Raw genomic sequence first — 19,063 nt, forward strand, 5'->3', positions numbered from 1 at the left:
TTGCTTGTCTCTGCCTATATTATTGATTAACCCCACCTTGGAGTACTGATTTTTTTTTTATTACCTCTCCTAGGAAATCATCGCCATTAAAGAGGCCTACCAAAGGTGTAAGTGACCGTTTGTTCTGACTTTAAAGAATGTTCCTTCCAAAATACCTCTGGGAGACTAAATCTGCTTTCTCTCCTCCTTTCTTCTTCCCCAAAAGTATTTGACAGGAGCCTTGAATCAGATGTCAAAGGTGATACAAGTGGAAGCCTAAAAAAAATTCTGGTCTCCCTGCTACAGGTAAAAGTAAAAAGGTCTAACCTGCTTTATGATCTTGGGAAACAGCCCTTGGCAGCATGGGACCATGATGAAAAAGGCAATTTAGATGATAAACGTTTCCTTCTTTTATTAAAAATGTTACTGAGGGATCATCAACCTGTGTTCTGTCAACCCAGCTCTTGTGAAATTATTCAACGGGTATTTTTCCCATCATAACAATCCGCCTAGTCATTTGCAGTTTACAATCCCTTTTTTTTCCTTTTTTTTTTGCGGTATGTGGGCCTCTCACTGTTGTGGCCTCTCCTGTTGCGGAGCACAGGCTCCGGACGTGCAGGCTCAACGGCCATGGCTCACAGGTCCAGCCTCTCTGCGGCATGTGGGATCTTCCCGGACCGGGGCACGAACCCGTGTCTCCTGCATTGGCAGGAGGACTCTCAACCACTGCGCCACCAGGGAAGCCCTACAATCCCTTTTTGTTAGTGAGTTATCTCATTAAGCATCACCACCTCACTTTGCCAGTGAGGAACCTCTAGGTGTACACACAGTAAGACACAGCTTAGGAGCAAGAACCAGCCCATCTGACCCCAAGTAGGGCCCTTTTCATGACACAACTTACTTCCAGGATTCACCCCAAGTCTAGGCCTGTAAGAACTGCTGCAGGGAGCTTGGCCTGGAAAGCAGGGCTTTAAGAATTGGCCCTGCTAGGACACAGCCCCCACGGCCCCCAGCCAGATGGCATCTGCACTCTCATTGACACACCCATCTTTATGAGCTTTGTGTGTTTCCTCTGCTTCATTACTCTCGATGTGGAGGGACTGATAGCAGAGAATACACAGAGTAGGCTTCACCTGTAGCACGAAGAGTATATGTGTTCTCCTGCTGTATAACAAATCGCTGCAAACTCAGCAACCTAAACTATGCAGACCCATGATCTAGCAGTTTCCATGGGGCAGGGGTCCTGTTGCGGGTTAGCCAGGGTCTCGCCAGGCTGAAATCAAGGTGTTGGCCAGGGCTGCCATCTCATCTGAGGCCTGGGGTCCTCTTCCAAGCTCACTGGCTGTTGGTAGATTTCGGTTCCCTGTGGTTGTACAACTGATGTCCCTGTTTTCCTGCTAGCTGTCAACCAGAGACCACTCAGTTCCTAGAGGCCATCTGCAGTTCCCTGTCATGGCCCCATAGACAGTTCAGAGCATGGCTATTTGGTTTCTTCCAGGCCAGCAGGATTTCATGTCTCTGACTTCTTCCATCTCTGACCTTAAAGAGCTCACCTGATTGGGTCAGACCTACCCAGGATAACTGATTAGGGATTTTAATTACATCTACAAACATCCCCTTTGCCATATAAACATAATATGATCACAGGAGTGGTATCTCACCATATCCACAGGTCTTACCCACACTCAAAAGAAGGGGATTATACAAGAGTGTGGGCCACCTGGGTCATCTTAGAATTCCACCTGCCACTAAGGGCTTAGGTTAGACCTCCAAAACTTTCCATGACCAACATTCAGGGCTCTTCAGGGCTGGGACCCTGAGAAGTGACATTTGATATTTTGGAAGGAAGACTAATAGCTTCCCAACAGACTCATTCTAGGGGACATCATGAGGTTTCTTAGAGGTCAGTGGGGTTTGTGAGTGACCCTGGTTTCTACAAAAAAAAAAGGAAAAATGTGTTGTCACAGAAGCTACTCTGTTTATCAGTTGTGCCCAAAAGATGGCAGCAAAGAGCAGCATGGCCACTTTGCCAGGTTTTGTCTAGCTTCAGGCCACCCCTCTGAAATGACCCCCTTTTCTAGGACTTTCCCTTTTTGTTTTCTGTGGTCAAGCAGGAACTCAAGTTAATAACAATGTGTTGATTTTTCTAGGCTAATCGCGATGAAGGAGATAATGTAGACAAAGATCTAGCTGGTCAGGATGCCAAAGATCTGTACGAGGTAAGTATGCAGATGTGTCAGTCCCTGCAAATCCTTTTTTTTTTTTTAATTAACATTATTTTCAACAACTGTTACTTTATTTTATGCGAATTGGAATTACTTGGGAAATAAGTATGATCTTTAAAATATTTTTCATATATACGGTCTTCATGAACCTAAAAGAATTGCTTTTTCTATTCTTATATTCTGGGGTTAACCACCTTAGATCCATTTTGGAACAAGGGAAGGTATAAATAATATGAATATGTGAGGTATACTTGTGGGTTAGAAGTTTAAAGTGCTAGATCGATCAATGTGGCTTAGATTCAGTGCATATTTTACTGTTTCCTGTTAGGGAGGCCTGGTCACACTCTGTTTATTCAGTCTTTTTGCAAAAGGCTTTTTCAAAATGTTTGCACTCGGCCCCTAGGCAGGGGAAGGCCGCTGGGGCACGGACGAGCTTGCCTTCAATGAAGTCCTGGCCAAGAGGAATCACAAACAGTTACGAGCCACCTTTCAAGCCTACCAAGTCGTAAGTGATCCAGTACTAAGGCAAGGAGTTCACACGGAAACTGAGTCTCAAGTTATTTCCAAAACAAGCCGAGATCTGGGATATGGAACTGGGCGGCAGGGGGCGGGGTGTCTTTTACAACAGTGGTTCTCAATCAGGGGTGATTTTGCACCCCCAAGGGATATTTGATCATGTCTGGAAACATGTGGGGTTGTCACAACAAGGTGCGCTGGGGCGAGCAGCTATTGGCATCTAGAGCGTCAAGGCCAGGGATGCTGCTGAACAGCCCACAGTGCACAGGGCACCTCCCACAACAAACAGTCATTCGGCCCCCAGTGCAGTGCTGAGTTTGGGAAACCCTGCTTTGCAACAGAGGCTAGGCAAGCAGGGGAGTGTCAAGTTTAGGAGAAAAGCCCTAGAGTCAGAGGGTACAGGTTCAAATCCCGGTTCTACCACTAACAAGTGACCTGATGTCACCATCCTCATTTGTAAAACAGAGACCGTGAACATCAACATCCCACCCTCACGGGGTTATTTTAGGTGTTAAGTAAGACGAACATAAAAGGCTCAGGACAGTATCTGGCATGTGGTAAGCTTACAAATGTTTGCTGTTACTATTATGCCAATTGACAGTTGGGCTAACAGTGCCTACTCCTCCCAAAACAGATGTGATAATACCTCAGAGATACAGTCTTGGAAAGATGTGTATCAGTTACTTTCATACAATTATTTTTTTTAATCTAATGATAATTTTAAGTCAACGAGGTGAATTAGCTATTTCAAGGCACTTAGTGGTTAGTCCTTCCCTGAAAATCAGTCTTTAATTGCAAGAAGACTTTTGTGGAATATCAGATTTTGTTTTGGTCTCCTATTTTATATTTGTGGAATGCTTTTAACTATTCAAAGGACATCTGTGCCCTGTGTCTCATTTCAATTTCACAAGAATACTGTAACTCAAATGTAGGCCGAAGAGCCATTGTTAACCACAACTGCTGGAGGAGGAAAATCTGTTACAAGTAAGGAACCATCTGTAACTTATCAGGACCACACAGCAAGTCAGTAGCAGAAAGTGGATGAGAACTCCAAGATTCCCCAGCCTGAGCTCCTACCTCAGCTACAGCTGGCCACTCCTCACTCAAAATAGCATTTCCTATGTGTTGCCAGCAGATGAAAAGACAACAAAGCTTTGGAATTTTATCATCACTGTATATAAGCCCTTAGGGCCCTCTGCTTTCAAATCCTGCCCAGAGCCGTGATCAAAGGCAGCTGACCCTGTACTCCCCTGGCCCCTGGGCCTGGAGCTGTGCAGACTGAGCTGGAAGCCTTCTCCATGACCTAGACCCTCTTCCCATAAGACTGCGGCCATGGATGGAGTTTCTGGGGTGGCTGTCATTGGGGATCACTATAGAAACACACATGTGTGTGAGGGTGTGTGTGTGTGTGTGTGTGCGCGCGCGTGTGTGTACATGAACTACTGACTATCTAAGGATACTCCCTAGGTCGACTGTTCTCAAAATTAATCCCCAAACAGCAGAATCCATATCACTTGAGACAATGTTTAAAATGAGAATTCTTAGTGCCCTGGCCCTGGACCTGCTGAATCAGCTTCCTTGGAGTTAGGGTCCTATAGTCTGTTTTAACAAATCTTCCAGGTTCTGATACATGTTAAGGTTTAACAAGTCTGCTCTAGGCTACTAGCTGCATGACCCTGGGCAAGTTATTAAGGTTTCTGTGCCTCAGTTCCCCCAACCGTATAATAGGGATAATAATAGTACCTACTTCACAGGGTTAGTAAGGATTAAATGAATTAACAGATTTAAAGCATTTATTGCCTGGCATGCAGTAGGTGCTCAATTAACATTAGCAGTTGTTATGAGTCACCTTATGTGAACCGACAGTGTCAAAAAACAGAACTAAAACTCAAATGGTCAGTAAGATAATCAATTGATCTGATAATTCTTTACATGAAACCAGCTCTAAAATGTTACCTATTCATCATTCCGAAAGCCTTGTTGGAACATTGTTCACCTTGATCTTTATCATTGATCTTCCGAGTTCATCCTGATCTTGGGAACCTGGCTCCTTAAATCTTCTCATGGTCTCTGGCTAAAAGCACTAAGATGCTAGGGTCAGATCAGTGAAGTGTATCATACGGCATAGGTTGTCCTGGCATAGAGTCGAATTTTAATTTTTGGCGCTAAAACTCAGGTTTTTGCCCTTAATCTGCCCTCTAAACCTGAGTCTTAACTGTTGACACTCTCAGAGATCCCAGCCCAAGCAACAAAGCTTCCCCAACTCCGCAGCATCATGAAAGATTATTACCGTCCCCAAATCTACCAAATATGAAAGGCTTGTAGAGTTATAAAGTTCCCCAAACATGGCTCAGTATAAACTGTAGGTACACATACCCAGAGCCCCAGGTCACTGCCTCACCACCACACCCCTCACCACTTCTCCCCTGCCCTAAAGTGTTCCTAAGCCCATTCCAGAACCTTTAGCCCTTTAACTGCTATAAACAAAGTCAGAGTGCCCAGGGTTCTGCCATGGGCACGCTGTCAGTTTGGGGCATTGGTTTTAAAAGAAAGAAATGTGTCTCCTATTCTTCTAATAAGCTCCCCACAGGCAATGCTACCTGGTAAACTAGAAGCCTTTGAAGCTTGTCTGGAATCCACCCTGGCAATGGGTTTTTGTACCGAGATCAGAAAACCTGGTTTTGTCCAAAGAGCCCCCCTAAGAATTAAGTGTTCCGATAAGTGAGAAGCATTCCATTTGCAAAGGAGCATCTCAGTAGCTTGGGCCAGTGGATTGTTTTCCATCTGTGCTCAATGGAGTCCCTGGAGGTGCCTTGGTAGCTACCAGGAGAGAATGGGGGGGAGGAGGTAGGTAGAGAAGAAAGGGCAATGCCATCTCACTGTATCTCATGAATAGTGCCCCCGGAGTTGGGCAGTGAAGAGACTGAGAGGGTGGGAACCTGGCATTACCGTCTAGGGCTGCGGTAAGGAGCCCATCTCCCGCCTCCCCAGAACAGCTCTGCTTTCCTGCTTTTATCTGTTGTGTAGGCTGAGATGCTACAGAAAATTTAAAAACACTGTTCTAGCCCAGTACTAACAATAATAATGGAAAGTGGTTTAATGTGAGGATTTTTTTTTTTTACTAAACACAGACCTGTGTGAGGACAATGTCCTCTTGAAACACAATCTCAGTCTACACAACAAGAACCCTGTTCATGGGAAAAGTGATAGCAGTTTCTTCTGAAATACCAGCTCCCACATCCAACCCCCAACACCTGAGAACAGCTAAGAAAGGGACTGAAAGCACCCCCAACCCAATCCCCTTCTTATCTAGGTCGATTCCACACCAGACCTCTAGATGGGCCAACTATGATGAGGAGATCAAGCTACGGGTTTCATTAACTCTGGACCCTCCTTCCTCCCACATCTATTGTGCTCGTATCACAAAGAATATGTTGTTTACCAGTGTTTTCAGCATAAACTACATAAACTCCACTGTCATGTCCTCAAAGGCCCCAACTATTTATAGACTCACAATTGTGTCATATCCTCAGGAAATAATTTCTAAGAAAGAAGTTTCAGCATTTCTAATGCTTAATTGCATTTCCCAAACCCAACCAAAAGTGCTCCTTTCTCTTTATATGCCTGCCCTGAGCTTGGCCCAGGCGGTACTTGTGTTAAGCGTGGTCACAATTTACTCTGAACTTCAGCTTCTATAAATATTTGGAAGGAAACCTAATGTGTAATGCTGTGCAGAACGAGCTGGCGGTGAATATAAGATCATCTGGAGTCTCCCCAGAGGGAAAGAAAGCAGCATTTGACGTGGTCAGCCCGTGGCTCCCAGCCCAAGGAGCCCCACAGTATCAGAAACATTAGACCAAGTCCTTACCATGAACTTCACAACCTCTATTCATGTCACCCAAAGTGTAGGTGCCCGAGCTCCCAGTCTCAGTCCACAACGGAGGAAGGTGTGGGAGATGATTGTAACCAGAGCCTCCTGGAAAATTGGAAATGGACAGAATTTTTATAAACACATAGGAAACTCAAGTACATAGAAACATAAAGAATATTGTTGCAGTATTTATTATTCATTGTTTTTCCATTCCCTGATTTCACAGAGGAGGAAACTGAGGCTGAGGGAGTGGTCCTGACTGGGGTCACATCCATTAGGGGTCAAATCAGGACTAACACCTAGGCCATGAGAGTCCCCACTCGCATGGTGGGCAACCATCCCCAGCCCTGCAAGGGCTGAGGCCAGAGAGGAATCCCAGAGTTCCTCTGGTCCTTGCATGACCAAATCTGGAAGAATCTATTGCTTTTTGTAGAAGAATGAGCCTCAAGTGCACCAAGGCCAAAAGCAAAACCTGGACTAACAGCCGCGCTTTCTTTCTGCAGCTCATTGGCAGAGACATCGAAGAGGCCATCGAAGCAGAAACGTCAGGAGATCTGCAGAAGGCCTACTTAACTCTCGGTAAAGTAAAGCTAGGAAAGCCCCTGATTTGGGTTGGGCTCCCTGGAACCAGACTTGGAGACAGAGGTTTGTGTGCAGGAAGCTTTCAGGGAATAGCTTGGGAACCACACATCCAAGCAGCATTGGGAAGGGAGAGAATGAATGTGATGCAGCTGCAACAGGAGCTGTGCTGGTCCCCCAAGGAGCCCTGAAGTCAGGATGTCCAAAGTGGAGGCAAGGGGACCAGGTCTTCACACCCCACATCAAGCAGCCGTCCGGCTGCACCCAGGGAGCATTTGCAACCTTGGGGAAGAGAGCCCCCTCTTTTGACTCCTAATGGATGTGACCCCAGTCAGTCCCTCCCTCCTGAGAAGGGACTCAACCCTGAGCAGCCAGCAGGTAACACTTGGCATGAGTGCCTGCTGTCCTGAAGACAGCAGCTGGGGGACCTACCACAGCATCCACGACAGTCCCACTAAGATCATGGAGCCCCGAGAGCCTCCATCAACAGTCTGGGACCATTGTCTAGTCTTGTGGGGCAGCATGCGGTTCATGTGACACATACTCAAAAGCACCCAGGTTTGGATCCAGGAACAAGTTTCTGCGGGTGCCTGATGGCCCAAGGGTGACCTTTTCCATTTGGTTCCCTTCAACACTGGGATGAATGAGGACTGTGTAGAAAGCAAGGCGGGGGAGACTAGATCAAGGCCGTGCCAAGCAAATGCCAGGCATTTCTCTCCAGGTGTTGCCCATAGGCAGGAAATAGCAGAGAGATGGGTACCGGGCTGTGGCTGGCAGGCTCCTTTCTCATTTTTGCAAGCCCCGGAATGAAGGCATTGTCCATTGTCTGCACTCCGGTGGCGAGGAGGCCAGGGCAGCAACCCAAATGGCACGAGAAATGGAGAGAATATCCCCAGAAGAAGACGAAGAACCAAAAAGCAGCCCCTGGAAGCTAAAAAATGTGCTTTCGCTGCCAAACACGTTTGTTTTGTTTTTCTGATGGGATTTTGGGGGCAATGTCAGCAATTGATTTTTTTTTCCACCCTCATTTTGCATTCAGATTAGCGGGTCTGCTATTGTTATAGAGGCCTGAACATCCATAACGTCACTTCCATCCCACAATGGATACACACAGATGACTGTCCTTAGGGCTTTAAGGATTAGTGTCTTAAGTAAAGGCCATGAGAGATCTACTCATGGCCCAGCTACAAGGCTCCAAAGCTTTTCTGTACCTGCAGCGTAAAGAAGCAGGAAAACGCCAGAGTTCAGTCAGAAGATTAATACTAATTCTTATTAGTATTAAGTATTAATGGTCATAAAACCATTCAACCCTTTAACATTTACTTAGCACCGGCCTGGGCCAGCAGTTGTGCCAGGCGTGGGGATCAGAGGTAAATAGGTCCAGCTCCTGTTCTTAAGAAGCTTCAAACTCATGGCAGATACACACAAATCAACAGACTGAGCTACAGTAAAGATAAAACCAAAGACAATCAGAGCAAGGCAGGTACAGAGGAAGGAAAGCACCCATCCCTGCAGCTGGGGGACCATGAAATGCAGGAGTTGGGTGGACCCCACTGGTAGCAAACATAAAAGAGATTAGAAAAGACCTTGAAAAGGAACCACACAAAGAGTGGAACATGGCTTCATGACTAGATTCTCTACACACTCCCCACCCTACTCCCGCCTAACTCATAAAGATGCCAGTTTGCCACTAAAATTGAGGAGGAGGTGTTAGGAGACCAAACGGTTCCCACCGCTTGCAGCCTTTGGAACAGCACTTCTCAAAGTGGGGTCCATGGACCCCCTACATCAGACGCACGTGGGGAGGCGTGTGAAAGTGCAGTTTCTGGAGGCCCACTCCAGGTTAGCCACTTAGGACTTCCTGGAATGCAGCCCAAAGCCACACGTCGACAAGCGCCTCCCGTGATCATCTTATGCCCCCTGGAGTTTGAGAAGCCCTGCTCTGCAGGCCAGGAGGGGCAAGAGGCACCGCGGGCTGGCTGCCCGCCCTTCCTCTCACACGCACGAAGATCTTTATTCCCGCATCCTCCCAAGCTGGCCCCACCCAAACTTTCGGGGTATTCCTGCCGCTGCGAACAACAAAGGTTGTTCACCAGGCATAGGCTGTATACGGTAGAAAAGTTGAGAGTTTTCTCGCCAAAATATCAGGAAGAAGGAATGTTGGGGGGAAGTCACAGGTGTGGGGACGGAACGCACTGAAGTTAGGCAGACGATCGCTGCAGCGTCAGTTAGTACGAGTGCGCAGGACGGAGTCCACGGGAAAACCTTGTGAGGCCACTAGCTCAGAACGTCGGGGGGTGTGCATCACAGTGAGTCTCAAACACGCTGCTCCCCAAATTGCCAGGTTCACCTCCCCACCCATCACCACCACCACCAATCCAGCAGCTTGTGGATTCAGACTCCTGGGTCTGGGCTTCTCCACTGACACTCTGGTGGCTGCCACATGACCTATAAAATAAGGAGACAGACCCCCCGCTACAACCTAGACTCTGCTTTCCTAATTCTGTTCCTCCCCCTTCCTTGTAAGCATTCTATCGGCAATTACCTAGAAGACAAGAGTTCTCACTGCAGGACATATTAAGGATGTGCATTCCACACTTACGCTGAATGTATTACTTATTATTTATCACTAACATCAAAAATGTTAAGTGTTCTAGGTAAATGTCAGCAACATACACAGTAAAAGGTTCATTCTCCCCAGTGTTAATCCTGGTGGACCCATATGAGCCTTGGAGGAGGGGAGAGCAATCATGATTTATCCCCAGGAGCAGAGATGCACCCCATCCCCTGATTGGTGAATAGAAACCATACTTTGTGGATCAGATCATACTTTATTCATTTCTGGCTGGGGCAGGGCCAGAAAAGGGCAACTAGCAGCATCACAGGAAGGTGCTCTGTGGACAGGATCAAACACTGCATCAAGCCCACATCCCAGATGGAAAACTAAGATGATTGTGGGGACCTTGGGAAAGATTCAGAGATGAGGCTCACAAATAAAACCCAGTGAGGGACTTCCCGGGTGGTCCAGTGGGTGAGACTCTGTGCTCCCAATGCAGGGGGCCTGGGTTCCATCCCTGCTCGGGGAACTAGATCCCGCATGCATGGCTCAACTAAGATCCCATGTGCCACAACTAAGACCCGGGGCAGCCAAAATAAATAAATAAATATTTTTTAAAAATAAAAAAATAAAACCTAGTGAGGAAAAGCAAAAGGAAGGTTGTTTAGCATGGGCAAAGGAGGGCCACGGTCCAACTGAGCGTATCTTCAAAATTACGAAGTTTTATACGGCAAGGTTGCCAGCCAGTCCGTGTTTCCCCTCCAAACCCAACTCCGATATCAGAGATTTCTCTTAGAGATGAGAAGGTATTTCTGCTGGTGAGAATCATGAACTTTACAGGGAGGGCCTGAGGATGGTCACAGCCCTCCTCCTCCTCCCAAGGGTCTTCAGGGAACAGGAGAGGTTCTTAGGTGTCTGAGGGGTTTTGGTTGAAGGGTCCAGATGCCCTGACCCTAGGGGAATCTTCCAGATCCCATTATCAACAGTGTGAAGTCTGCTCCTTTCAAACACCCGCCTCACAATTCCATCAGCTCCAAGGGCAGCCAGGTGACACTCTGAGCCAGCTCTGTTCCTTCCGAGGGTCTCTGTGTTATTCCACAAAACGTGAACACCTCACGTTCTCTCTCCCTTTGCCCGGTCCAGTGAGGAGTGCCCGGGACCTCCAGGGCTACTATGCTGACTGTCTGTACAAGGCCATGAAGGGGGCGGGGACCGATGAGCAGACCCTCATTGACATCATTGTGACCCAGGCGGAGGTAAGACGCACTCGTTGGGCTCCACCTTCTTGTATTGCCACCACTGATGTCATCTACAGGTCGTTTTTAGTAAGAGCCTATTTACAGAAAGAGTAAAAACAGAGAGGGCCCTTGCCTTCCCAGACTTTGTAGAGGACAGTGTGCTGTGCTTCAGTCTGTTTCTTTTTATAAAAATACAGTAACGTTAGCGGCTTCTATTCCTGTCATCTGTGGCTCCGGAGAGCTCGGGGAGCTCTGTGGAGGGAAGCTGGAGGGGCTGTTCCGGATAGGGCAGATCCATTTTCAGGAAGGGTAAAACAGACACTCTGAAAGGTGAACAATGGACTAGATCACCCGAGCAAGTAATTTCCCGACTCCTGAGCTAGGCCTTTATTTCCTTAAACACATCCCAGAAGCACAATTTTGCACAAAAAACCACATCAGTACAAGACAATGTTTCTCAACCTTTTTAAATTAGCGATCGCCCACCCTCCCCCCAAGGGAGGCTTCTTAGACCCAGTTTATTCCTGTCACTCCCCTCCAAGAAATGTTAACACGGCATACACTGTATATCTGTTTATGTTCCCTATGTACATACGTAGTTAATTTTACATAAAAAGATTAAGATGTTTTTTCACCCTCTAAGAACCAGTTTTTGCCCCTGTTGGGAGCAATATCGCCCCCCTTTGAGGATGCATGAGTATAACAAAGGTACAGGGAGAGGAGTGGCCAGAAGCTTGGGAGTAGCTGTGAAGACTCAGATTCAGAATACAGGGCCACAGAGAGGAGGAATTACACAATAAATGGGAAATGGCATTTCATCCACAGCAGAGAGGCCTTGGAGAGTGAAGCGGAACTGGGCACTTGAAAACCACAGACATTTTCCCTCAAAGACGTGTTAAATGAGGGGGAAAAGATAGCAACCCAAATTCTGGCCCCCAGCTTTTTGACAAATAATACTTAACATCTGACACTGTTTTGAAATATAACTTAGCAACACAACTATTCTTTCGTTTTTATTTCTATTCCTGGAATTTCTCCTCCCCCTCTTTCTCCTCCTCTCCCTCCTCCACAATTCATATTTCCCTCTCTCTCTTAAAGCCCCTTTGTTTTTCCTCCTCCCCTCTCCCTCCCGCAGTCTCTCTGCCACTCTCTTTGTTTTATTTTGGTTGCTCTGATTCTCTCTTTCCCTTATCTCTCCAGGTCTCAGCCTTCTCTATCTCTTAGTAACTCACCACCACCCCCCACCCAAGCCAGAGTCTCTGGAGATCCTAAGACACTCCAAGGAGCAGGTTGGTGACAAAGCCCAGCAAGGATTCTAAAGACCCCAAGGGGGCTGGACCACTCCGAGGGCTCCTCAGGGTGCTATATTCACTCCAGCATGTGTGAGCTGTAGCGTGTTTATTCCAAAATGCTCTGTCCTATCTCAGTACTGACCACAGGTCCTGGGTCATCTCCACATGGGGACCATTCCCTCGGAATGCTTCCGGCCCAGCCAGATATATTGGCCAGATCCCCTAATCCCCCAAAGCCACCTGGTACTAGAACAGAGCCCCGTGAGCCCCACCCCACCCCTGCACTGACCCCCCCCCCACTTCCTGCCCCTCCCCCAGCTGAGCAGCCTACCAGCCAGGGGAGCAGGGATCACAGCCCACCTGCCTGATGCAGTCTCTCTCTTGTGCAGCATCCACTTCCAACAATTCCTCCCTCTCCTACCCTCTCCTGCTTTCATCTTTCTCTCTCCTGTTGGGCCCTCTAATTGGGGCAGGAGAAGAAAAGAACCAGAAGCTTGAGCAATGGTTTGTGAGTCTCTCAAGAAAGCAAGATAGAGTCTAAATTAAAAACGACGACAACAACAAAGCTAAAAACAAAAAACAAACAAAAAACTCCTGGTTAAAGAGAGCTCTGTGCTTCTTTTATGAGACTTACTGTGTTCTTTCTGGAATTATATCTTCCATGGTGCAAGTATTATCTCCTTTACTAGGTGGTCAGAATCTTCAGAGCAGAACAATCTTTTTATTTGTGTTTCTTCTGAGTCCTTTCCCCACCTCCAGCACCTAGGTTTTTCAAGCTTTTCAATGAGTTACAGTTGTTCCCTGAACACCACGGATTTGAATGGTGTGGGTGCACCCATATGCAGATTTTTTCAGTAAATAACAGTACCTGTATTTTCATTTTATGGATCTTTAAATTAACTAAGTGTGGGGAGAAGTTTGTGCTCCATAGAGATCACAATATGTAGAATCAAAAGAACTAGGGTTTGAGGCCTGATTCTATCCAAACTATTTCAGCTTCCTGCCCTTGGGTGAGTCATTGATCAAATTCCTTTGTTTTTGAGGCAGAGATAGCAATACACAGATTCTAGACTGCACGGGTGGCGGGGGGGGGGGGGGGGGTCTGCGTTCCTAATTCCTGTATTGCTCAAGGGAGGGTCAACCATAGATTCAAAATAAGTCCTAAACATTGATAATGAATTGGATTTTGTTGTTTGGCACTAATGTCCTTGCTGATCCGGGTACAAGAGAAAAAAAAAAAAAGGTGTCATTTCAAACTGTGTTGACAATTTTCTTAACCTTATACTAAGAGTCAGCAAACTGTGGCCTGCAAGCCAAATCAGGCCCACCACATGTTTTTGTACAGTCCTGTTACCTGAAAATGATTATTTTAAAGTAACTGTAAAAAACTCAAAGGAAAAATAATATTTTTGTAACACATAAAGTCATATGAAATTCAAGTTTTAGTGTCCATAAACAAAGTTTTACTGGAACAGACACACAGACACTGAACTCAGCTTTCCTATTCTCAGCCACGAAATAGGAAGAATAATAACTCCGACTCTGCAGGGTTGCTTTGAGGCATTAATGAGCAAGTGAGAATGACGTGCTCAGAACAGCGGCTGCCTGTGCTTATGGTGAAAACGCTATAAATGTCCCCTATAAATGTCCCCTATAAATGTCCCAGTTGCTGCTGTCATCTCTCCTACAGGTGGACCTTCAGGGGATAAAAGCCAAGTTCCAAGAGAAGTATCACAAGTCTCTCTCTGACATGGTTCGCTCAGACACCTCTGGGGACTTCCAGAAACTGCTGGTGGCCCTCTTGCACTGAACCGAGCCAGCACAGCAGGAGCACAGGGAGGAACCACCTTTGTCAAGAGCCCCACCCCCCAAACCAGATTTGCAAAAGCCACTCCAGCACCCTCACGGGGCCTGGTTTATCTCCTTGGCAGCGTGAGCCATGCGGCCAGGGCAAACTGTTTAAGTTAAGGGCAGCAGGCTCAAGACGCTTGACTGGATCACCCTGAATGCTGGTTTAGCGAGTATCTGGGCTGCCTCTTAATTTTCCTTGAGGGTAGTCACTGAATGCTTTCTGAGCACAGATGAAATCTGCAGTTGATGAAAAACTATGCCTTCGTAATAAAACATTTAAAAGAATATGTATCACACAGGGATATGTATGTTCTGGGTAAAGAGCAAATGGTTGAAGTACAAGAAAGACCAAAGTAAGCAATTCATTCATTTTCCTTCTGTGTGCTCAATTTCAAATCCTCCATGTTAACTGAAGATGTGGATTACGCCTACATCACCTGCTTTTCCAAAGACTGGGTTGATTTGCTTTGGTGTTTGTCCTGTAAATAAATGACTTGTGAAATTTCAACATATTTGGAAAATGCAAACAGTTACATTTATTAATAATCACCAAGGACAGCCACCAAGGCCAGCAGCAAGGAAACAACTGACTTGCCTATTCGAAACGTAACGAGAGGTAAAATTCCCTGATCTGCTACCTGGTTTAAATGGTTTTTCTTGCTTCTCTAGACATCTGAGCCACTTGAGTCTTCCCTCGGATCTTCAAATACAATTAGGCTGGGCACAGTGCCAACAGGATCAAGGTTAATGGTCTGACTCTCAAATGGATTGATTCTGCACCAATACCATCTCTGGTCCAAGGTGTTTGTCTCATAGCCACATGCTGCTACACATAAAGGGGTCTGTCATGAGAACACAGACACTTTGGTCCAGTAATTATAGTTATCGTTCACTGGATGATGATTTGTGCCTGGCACTGCTAAGTAGCTTACTTTCATACTTAATTTTCCCAACGTCCCTATGAGGTTAATATTACTCCCATTTATGAGCTGAAGCAACTGAGACATTAAGTAATCTGGCTAAACTCATTCACAAATGACAGAACCCTGATTTGAATTCAGGGCTGGTGGACTCCAGAATCCATCCTAGTAACCGCTTTTCTTGGAAAAATGACACAAAGTACATGGAAATGGGTCTGTATTCATTCACCTGCTTAAGTTCCTACTATGTGCCAGTCACTGTGCTGGGCACTCTGGGGATACAAAGATAAAGAGAACACTGGCCACACCTTGGGCAGTTCATTCCCAGGCCAGGAGTGTAGACGGATGCCTCCAACATTCATCAGATGCTGTAAGTGCCTTGATGCAGGCATGTAAAGCTCTCCACCCATGAGTAAGAAGAGGGAACACAGAGCTCTGCCTGGGGGAACTGGGGAATGCTTCACAGAGATGCAGTTGTGCTGGGTTTTGAATACATAGAAACCTTCCAGAAAAACAAAGAAAGAAGCACACGGGTAGAGGCTTGGAAACATGAGAGAGCAGGATGCGTTCAGGAGGCGCTGAAATCCATTCTCCTGGGGCACAGACGTGGTGAAAGGAAGGAGAGGGTCGGGGAGGCGGGTGACGAAGCGTATGTTTGGGTCACATCAGCCGTGGTTTTGCCTTCCAAGTGTGAGCTGGGTCCTCTGGGCAAGGGTGGTCATTGGAGATGTTTAAATGAGTGAGAACATGATCAGATTTGGGTCTTGGGAAATCACTTTGGTGGTGTAATCAACACAGAGCATACCAGCCCAAGCACGCTGTGCTGTGTCTTTCCAGCGGCTGTAAAAGCGTGATCAGCAAATTAAGAAGTTATGTTAACACCTGTATCCTCAACATACCGGTTTATCTACCTAACAGACACTGCTGTCATTATGAGCTTTAACACGTAAAATGGTTCAGTGACAAAACACACTCACGTTCACTTGTTGTCTTTTAAAAAACAAACGAAAACAACCAGTTCTCGGGATCTGAGCTTATAGTAAGGACAGAAAAACAAACCAGTGGACTGAAAAGAGCCCTATTAAAAACAGCCATCCTTTGATGGCTGTTGAAGGCCATGACTGACCTGGAGAAGAGAGGAAAGGGATTTCACAGGGGAGGAAACAGGCTGAGTAAGATGGAGAAGCAAAGTCATTTGTTCAAGGTCACACACAGGAAGAATCAGGGCCAGAATTCAAACGCAAGTCCTTCTGACCCTGATGTCTGAGCTCTTAGCCAATTAGCTCACGTCCATGCGTGCTTTCTCCAGAGCTTGCTGCTCCAGGCACCAGGCACCTCTCTGACTGTTGGACACCACTCACAGGCAGAAGCCAGTTTCCACGCTTGACCTGGGGGCTGCCTCACAAGAGAACTCCCCCGTCTGGTCTGTCCCCAGAGTGTCCCACCCTCCCTGTCCTCATGGTCAGGAATTTCCTCCTTTTCCCTTCCATACACCCCTGCCCGGCCCAGGCGCCCCTCCCCTCTCCCCAGGCCCCTAGCTCCGAGGGCAGGGCCCGCCTGGGGACGGGGAAGGAGGAGAGGACAAAGGTAGAGGAAGGGGGGAGAGCAACCCTGCCTTGTCACCCTCCCGCTGCACAGCCCTTTCCCCCAGTCCACCCACCTACTTCCCCCAGGGCCACTGGGGGAATCCTAGCTCCTGCCACCCGGGTGTTCGGGTAGGTGGGGAGGGGGTCTGAATCCTTCCTCCAGGGCTGCACGGGGAGAGCAGGTCCTGTGGGTGCACGTGGTAACTCACCATCCATTTCCCCATGAAATTCTGTTCCGGACCCTGACTGGCTCACCCCCACCCCGTGACTCACCTGGCATGGGCCTTAACCACATCAAAGGGGCAAAATACCTGCCTCCACCACCACCCACAGACTGCCTTCTGCTGCATGGCGACACCACCTAACCAGACTTCTGGGGCCTCCGCCTTGAGGCAAACTGCACTTTGTCATTTTTCTCTTTTTTATTCTAGGCTCTTCCCTCACCCGGACTCAGGATCGCCAAATCCAAGGGGCTGGAGGGCAGCTGTCTCATGCCTATTCCAATCCCTCAATGAGCATGAACTGAGAATCTGCTGGGCATTGAGGACCCAAAGGTGAGCCGATCACACCTGGTCCTGCCCTCACAGAGCTTCCTGTCCAGGGGGAGACAGACATTTACCAAGTAAACATACGGAGCTAGAAAATAATCACAGGTTGACATGACATGTCAATGTTTTACTGATTATGCTACTGGTTGTAAATTTTCTAACTTAATAAAGCTCAAGAGTTTTTGCAGTAAATTTAAAAAAAAGAAAAGAATCACAGGTTACAATACCAACCATTAAAGGAATGAAGTGGGTGCTGTGATGGAGGGTGACGGGGGGCTGGGTGGGAAGAAGGGAGAAGGAAACCACTTTAAATGTAGCAGCCAGGGCCCGCCTCTCAGGGGAGGGAGAATTGAGCATTAAGACCTAAGGAATAACAGGGAATCATCCATATATTAGGTGGGGGGGATTTCAGGCCTAGAGGACAGATCAGGACAACTTGGGATGACGTGGGAAAGCGCAGGGGTGGTCTCGGAACCCCCTGGCTGGTCAGCATGGTTGATGCTCTGTGAATGAAGGCAGGGCAAGGGGCGGTCAGCAAGGCAGTTAGGGCCTAAACGGAGCACGGCCTCACACGGTAAGGTGTCTGGGTCTTACTCCAAGTGCCTTTCCCGTGCGGGAGCCCCACATTCAGGCTCCAAGGTTTCACCTCTTCTTATCCTCATGGCTCCCAGTATGACTGGGATGGAGTGATCGAGCAGTGGTATCACCCACGCACAGTCCCAGATCAGCCCAACCTCTCTCTTCTCCTGGTTGAGCTTTTCTAAGAGGATTTTGGTGTCCTTTCCCACAAGGTGACTTAATCAGAACCATGTGACATATCAGAGAGTTTCTAGAAACACTGGATTCCACTGGATCACACTGAAGGGTTGTGGTATGTTGGTAAATGTTTAAAAATTAGCCCTCTTGGGGGAGGGGTAGCTGATCTGCAGCACTTGCTGATTTCCATGGTGTAAATACTCCCACCGTAGCCAATTCAAGCTACCGCTATGATGTCACCGAACACAGGGTTCAGAAAAGATGGGAGTAGCACACCTGTATACAGTCTTTCCACCACACATATACAAGAGACGCAAAAAACTTCAAGAGCACAGATGATAGTAAAATGTAGTAAGTAATTAGAAAGTAATAAATTTTGAGTATCTATTACATTTTTATCAATATAATTTAATTGTAGGTTTACATAATTTAATTTTGTTTTTGTTTTTTGCGGTACAAGGGCCTCTCACTGTCGTGGCCTCTCCCGTTGCGGAGCACGGGCTCTGGACGCGCAGGCTCGGCGGCCATGACTCACGGGCCCAGCCGCTCCGCGGCATGTGGGACCTTCCCGGACCGGGGCACGAACCCGTGTCTCCTGCATCGGCAGGCGGACTCTCAACCACTGCGCCACCAGGGAAGCCCGACATAATTTAATTTTTAAATAATGACTATGATTAACACCAGCTCGTCAAATTCATGAAAAATTAACAACTGGCTCCCATGAACCCATAGGAGCCGATGCCAGCGCTCCATTTGGTGTGAGTTTCCATCCCATTTCTTCCAGGGGACTCCCGAGACGACTTGTACCCTGTCCCCAGGTACCTGCATAAGAAGTGATTATCCTGAACACTGTTCCCCCCGGACAAAGTGTTGCTACCTACCATACATCTCAGGGGCACAATGAATGGTTGTGTATGTTGTCTACTGCACAAGGCTGCCTGGTGGAGGGGATGTTTGGGACCTGAAACCCGGCCCTAGTCCCTCCATCAGGTTTTGCCTGCAGGACTACAGCTGCCTAGAGAGGGCGCCTTCCACTAATTTTCACCGAGGTACCGTACGGACTGGTCCTGGAACTGTAAGTAATCTATTTTACCTGTGAGAGGCCATTCAAGAGACTCTTCCCTGGACAAAATGCCCGTTACCAG

At 47.3% G+C, this 19,063-nt stretch overlaps 1 protein-coding gene across 1 annotated transcript in view; it reads left to right on the top strand.

Annotated features, from left to right (window-relative positions):
* The window catches only part of ANXA13 (annexin A13), a gene marked incomplete at both ends in the record, with an annotated part of 54,625 nt that extends 40,558 nt beyond the window's left edge, over positions 1–14,067 (top strand). The window contains 7 exons of the mRNA XM_082601586.1: positions 74–107; positions 206–285; positions 2,130–2,198; positions 2,608–2,709; positions 7,095–7,170; positions 10,871–10,983; positions 13,948–14,067. Of these exons, the coding sequence (XP_082457712.1) occupies positions 74–107; positions 206–285; positions 2,130–2,198; positions 2,608–2,709; positions 7,095–7,170; positions 10,871–10,983; positions 13,948–14,067 (594 nt within the window). The remainder of the gene's footprint in view (positions 1–73; positions 108–205; positions 286–2,129; positions 2,199–2,607; positions 2,710–7,094; positions 7,171–10,870; positions 10,984–13,947) is intronic.
* Positions 14,068–19,063: the final 4,996 nt, after the last annotated feature.

This window comes from Mesoplodon mirus (genome assembly GCF_964341445.2).
Source record: "Mesoplodon mirus genome assembly, chromosome: 16".
Classification (NCBI taxonomy): Eukaryota; Metazoa; Chordata; class Mammalia; order Artiodactyla; family Ziphiidae; genus Mesoplodon; species Mesoplodon mirus.